At 25.3% G+C, this 6,000-nt stretch overlaps 1 protein-coding gene across 1 annotated transcript; it reads left to right on the forward strand.

Annotated features, from left to right (window-relative positions):
- The first annotated feature begins 1,375 nt into the window (after nt 1–1,375).
- Nucleotides 1,376–4,638, forward strand: LOC132929943 (ribosomal L1 domain-containing protein CG13096-like). The gene is made up of 11 exons (XM_060995589.1): nt 1,376–1,896; nt 1,972–2,117; nt 2,200–2,347; nt 2,587–2,735; nt 2,813–2,924; nt 3,107–3,263; nt 3,320–3,447; nt 3,508–3,636; nt 4,108–4,251; nt 4,318–4,422; nt 4,517–4,638. Exons 1-11 carry the CDS (start codon nt 1,468–1,470, stop codon nt 4,559–4,561), a joined length of 1,692 nt encoding a protein of 563 aa, XP_060851572.1. The 5' UTR covers nt 1,376–1,467; the 3' UTR covers nt 4,562–4,638.
- Nucleotides 4,639–6,000: the final 1,362 nt, after the last annotated feature.

Below are 6,000 nucleotides of genomic sequence, written 5' to 3' on the forward strand. Positions count from 1 at the left end.
TAAATTGTTAATACGTATTAAAAGATAAATTTAATAAAAATAATTTTTAGCTTGCCGCCCCTTTCGTATTGGCGTCCTCGCCCATAGCTTTCGCCCGTCCTGATGACATATATATGATATACAAAATCAAATTTTGCATTTTTACCAAATGTAATAATTCGACTTTAAGCAAGAAATATATTCCGTTATCCGGTGGAATTTAGAATTGGGTTTGTTATCTCAAATGTCAATTTAAAATTGATGCAAACATCAGGTCCAGTGGGAAAATTTGTACAGCAAAAAATAAACGATGTTTTAGTAAAAAAATACTGGTTATAAAACAATAAATCAAATTTTAAAAATATTGAACGGAGAGTCTACTTCAATGGATGGATTAGCCGAAGACTTGAATTAGACTTTATATGTTTTAAGACTTAAGTATACACAGCTTACTTTCTGAACGATTTTTCTTTAAATACCTATAAAATCTTCTTAGCAGACGACAGACACTCGTTTTAATTTGAAAATATTAAGAAATATTTTGTTATTCAATGAAATAGTGAAGGTGGTAAAACATTTAGTTATATATTAGTACCAACGCACTACACGGTATTAGTAGCCTATTCATAGGTTAAAATAATTTTACAAAAACCATTTTTAATATTTTAAGATGTTGGAGAAAAAATTTAAAATAATATGAAACCATTTAATTTTCAGTTTTTATTAATTAATTAAAATATTTTTTTTAATATTTTCTCGTATAAATATTATAATTAAGGTAACATATTATTTTATGCGCATAAGAGCATACAATATATTTCGAGGCTTATTACTTTTTAAGTACTAGAAGTCCTCAGCATAAGATTTTACTAATTCTGAATAATTTATTTCTATTATTTTAAGATAATTAGGTTGTAAGTAGTAAGTACTATCATTGAGTTTGAGTTTCAAAAAGGTACTTAAAAATAGGTGATACCACTGATACTCCAGTTATATCGAAGCATAATTACCGCTTGGTCCTAAAAAAATTCTAATTAGTAATTTCCATAAACTAAAATATCCTAGTGACTTAGTCCGTAGTTCAGTTCATGGTAATTTCTATTATTTCTAAGATGGTGATTAACTGATTAATAAACAATAATCAATATTGTGTCTCAGACTCAGTGATCAGAAAAAAAAATTGAATTGAATTTTTCAAATTCAGAACTGCCAACATCAAAAAGTAAAAATCCAAACAATCTTTACCGCCTTCCGGGAGAACTAGTAAAGTTGTAGGTTACCATAAATAAAGTAAACTAGTGTTTCAAGTAAAAGTAATTTCGATTTTGTTAAAATAACACACTGATGGGCTGATAATGATAAGGAGTTTTTCGATAATGTTTGTTTTTGTTTGTAGATACTTAATAGCACGTGTTCTTTCTTTTTCAATCGTTCAATCATCATAGTATTGTTAATTGCTGTTGCTGATATTTAATTAATACATTTACAATGAAAGTAAAAACTGTTCCATCAAAAAAAATGTCTTCAAAGAAACCTTTGGCAGGTTCTATTCAAAAGAAAAAGTTTTCGAAACCTACTGGTGGTGTTTTGAAAAACATAGTGAAAATTACTGATGCGTTTGAAGATCTGAAGTCTGGCAAAGATCTAACAGGGATTTCTTGTTCAAAAGAGCCTAAACCCGTAAAAAAAAGTGCAGCTAAGGACAAAATAAAACCCGATGGTAAGGTACCAAAAAGTACGATTGATGTTAAGAAAAAAAAAGACAAAAAGACTGTTGTGGAACCTAAACAGAAGAAACCTAAGAAAGATGTAGTTGAAGGTGCACCAAAGATGTCCATGAAGTCTAAACTACTTGAATCCAAACAAATGACGGAAGTGAATTCTAATGAAAGTGAACCTAAACTTGATATAAAAAAAGTAAATTTATATTATTTTATTTTTAGATAATGATAATTTTTAATAATATTTAATTGTTATACATCTTATTTACAGGTTGAAGCAGCTGTTAATGGTCTTTTTACATTAATTAAAAATGATTCAAATTTACCAAAAAACGAATTATGGGATGAAGCTACACCAATACATTTAGTGGTTACGGGAGTAAAAATAGGAGTTGGTCCAAAACGTGTTGTTCGAATGTAATTTTAAAAATAATTTATATTTTTATTTTAACCATTTTAAAATGTATTTCTAATAAGTAATATATATTGTATTCTGTAGAGCATTACCAAATTCACTGATTACTGATACAACAGATATATGCCTCATAGTACCAGATCTTGTACGTGGTCGAAATGTAGACCACGAGAAAACATATCATCATTATAAAGATTTATTGGCAAAAAATGGGATTAAAAATATTAAAACTGTAAGTTAAATTAAATAACTAATTGAATATAAATGTATGTTATGTTATGGTTTAAGTATGTTACACAATAACCATTTATTAATTTATATGATCATAAAAACTTAAAATTAAAAAATAATGCATGATATAGGTATTTATTAGATTTTTGAATAAGTTAAATAACTAATAGTGTTTAATTTAACTGAAACAAAATATATAGGATTACAAATAATGGTTAATTAATTTTATCTTTTTTTAAGATTTTGCCAGCTAGACAAATTCGAGTGGAATTTAATGAATATGAAGCTAGAAGAAATTTGTGTAATTCACATGATATATTTTTAATTGATCAGAAAATAAGTGGATTTTTGGTGAAAAAATTAGGAAAAGAATTTTATACTAAACGAAAGTAAGCTGAAAATATATGACATTGCTTGAAAAAATTATGAAAAACCTATGACTTAAAAGTAATTAATGTATTTTTAGGCTCCCAATTACTGTTAAATTAGCAAAAAAGCACTTGAAAGCTGAAATAGAATCAAAGTTACATAAGACATCTTTTTTCCTGGATTACAAAGGCTCTACAAAAACAGTTCAAGTATGTTATTTAATCATGTTTATCTTTTTTTATAATCTTAATGTTATGTTAAATAATTAAAAATGTTTTTTTTTTATACAATATATAACAAATGTTGGTACTCACAAATATTAAGATCTTTTCTTTGATCTTTAGTATACTTATTATGAATGTCTAATAATGTTAAGTTTTAATTATTTTAGGTTGGTCATATGCAACAAACGGCTAAGCAAGTTGCTGAAAATATTGTAGCTACCTTTAATAATTTAGCACATAGTTATCCAGGTGGTCTAAAAAATATCAGGTGTTTGTTAATTAAGAGTCCAACATCTGAATCATTGCCCGTATATTATTCACTGGGTTAGTATCTGTTTAAAAGAAAAAAAAATCATTTTCATTAACACATTATAATTTAGTATCTAGGAATGAAGTTAATGGACCATACACTAAATCTAAATTGTATTCTAAGGATAAAGAAGTTGAAGGTGAATTGTTTGGAAAACGTGTATTGGTTAAACCTAATGGAGATGTCACAATCTTGTCGGTGAGCTTATGAGCCATAATTAAAATATTTGTGCAGAGTTAACTTTAGTTTTTTTTTTAGGGATCTGAAGAAGAATCTGATTTTGATGATGATGATGATAATGACAATGACGAAATAAAATCTAATAAAAAAAATAATCAAAATGACAGTGAAGAATCTGCTGTTGAGGAAGATAATGAAGATGATGAAGTTAGTTATAGTTATACTTTAATAATGAGAGTATAGATTTGTATGTTCTATAATAACCTTTTTATGCATTCAAAAATATAAAATATGCACTTAAAATTTAAATAACATTTATGGTGCTTCAGTCGTAATAAAGAATTTTGAAGAATCTTTGAATAGAATTCTCAAATTTCATTAGCCATATATTTTGTAGCATCAGTTAAATATTATAGTATGGAATCAAATATTAATATTCATCAATTATTTCTCTAAGAATTTTTTGAAAAATATATTTAAATTGACAAAATAAAAAGTACAAGTTATAAAATTTATCCTAAAAACACAAATGTAGTTATAAATAAAAATTGTTATTTAATTCTTAACATTATGAAACACATGTAATATATGAAGTATTAACATATAAATGTATGTTATATTTCTAGGTTTATTGCATACTTTTAAACTTAACATTAATTATAAATTATTTTTTAATAGCAATCTGATGCTTCAATAGATCAAGAAAATGAGAAGGAAGTAATTAACAACGATGGTTTAGAATCTGATGAATCTGAAGGTGAAGATGGTGATGATGCTGAAGAAGAATACTTAATGGAATTTGAACAAACAAAAAAATTACAGGTATTGTAGTGTGTATGAAACATATGTTTTGTGTTATTTATTTATTAATTGTATTTAATTTATTAGTCAAAAAAGAAAAAGAAACAGCAAAACGAAGAAACTACTGAAACAAATGTAGAAAAGGTTATCCCAGATGTTAAAAATAAAAATAAACCTCTGAAAAATAAAAATGTAAGTATGAATTTGTATAAATATTTAATATTTGTTTGCATTTTATTATATTTGTGTAATTATTAATAATTACATTGTTCTATATGTTTTACAGAATAAAATTCCTAAAGCAATTAAAAAGAAGAAATCAAATAAGTAAATAATATAAAGATTCATTTTGTGATATATTACATTTTTATTTACTGTATTAAAACATTTTTATCTTTGGATTACAAATTTATGTTTTTTTTTTTATTATTATTTATCCTTATTTTTTTTTCTAAAAAATATTTAGAAAGCTATCAATTATTATATCTGTTTAAATAATACAAAAACTCAGACATGAAGGTAGTTTAATAATTATTATAAATAAAAACCACAATCAACTGTCATTATTTACAATTTATATGGGACCATAATTGAATATGACTAACAAAAACTATTATTTTAAAATACATAGCTTATCTTTTAGACTATTCTTAAGATTTTTAAATAAAAACAATAATCATTGATACATAAATTGTTTATAATATATTATAATTTATAAATAATACTTAAATATTTATCTATCTTATTATATCAGGAGTGAACTGAACCAGTGTGCTACTATGAAACTGAAGTTTGCTAATGACTTCTAGGCTGTTACAAAATTAATATAATTAACAATTAACAACATTTTTTTTTTCAACTATAAATAACATAGTTTTCTAGCAACATTTTTCATTACTAATAATCTAAATTTAAAATAAATAACTATTATTTTTGGTTTAATTTATTTTTATATCATATTAAATGCCTTATAGTTCGTCGTTACGTGGAAAAATCTTATGCACAACATTTTTTTGGACTTTTTGGAACTATCCATATATATTTGCTATTGTACAGTTGTTATATTTTATTAATTAACATTATCTACTTCAGATAATGTGAAAAGTACAAAATCATACTTAGTAGTTGCCAGTTGGTGTTTTCTAATGTTTGTGCTTTGTAGCGTTCTTATTATAATAATTGTACATTCCAGACTCCAGTGCCAGTGGGTAGATAGTAGCGGGTCAAGATAAATACCTACATCACTTAACCCCATAAATACATAAAAGAACAATATCTATAGAATATTGACAATACATCTGATGTTATTTTTGTTGTCCTAACTCCTAGTGTGTCTGATAAAATATTTTAGAGTTCTTAAATGAGTGAATTATAGTGAAATTAATTTTTGTTCTTATATATAGGTACCATATTCTTAGTTCATGGTAGGTAGGTACTAGGTACCTTATTAATAGTCATACAACTGGGAATATACGTCGATTCAGTGAAAGACTAGTTAAGCCGTTAAGGCTTTAGTACTGGTTGCAGAAGCAGAAGCATAAAAGCATAATATTTGAGATATCAAGGAGATCAATTATTTAGAATCCAGTTTTTTGTTAATTTTTTTTTTCTATTAGTTATTGCTGATATTATAGTAGGCAAAGCGCCAAAGCTGTATAATCGTATAGGTATAAAATATTGTTATTATAACTTTTTAATCTATATACCTATGTACCTATCTTATTTTATACCACTGTATACTGATACCACTGATAAATACCAATTTTTACT

The sequence above is a fragment of the Rhopalosiphum padi genome, chromosome 4, assembly GCF_020882245.1.
Source record: "Rhopalosiphum padi isolate XX-2018 chromosome 4, ASM2088224v1, whole genome shotgun sequence".
NCBI lineage: Eukaryota > Metazoa > Arthropoda > Insecta > Hemiptera > Aphididae > Rhopalosiphum > Rhopalosiphum padi.

Bases quoted from the DNA above. Each gene is read 5' to 3' on its own strand.
- LOC132929943 (XM_060995589.1), top strand. From the start codon at position 1,468: ATGAAAGTAAAAACTGTTCCATCAAAAAAAATGTCTTCAAAGAAACCT. The intron at 2,736-2,812 runs GTAAGCTGAAAA...ATGTATTTTTAG, and splicing joins GAATTTTATACTAAACGAAA to GCTCCCAATTACTGTTAAAT. The intron at 3,264-3,319 runs GTTAGTATCTGT...ATTATAATTTAG, and splicing joins GCCCGTATATTATTCACTGG to TATCTAGGAATGAAGTTAAT.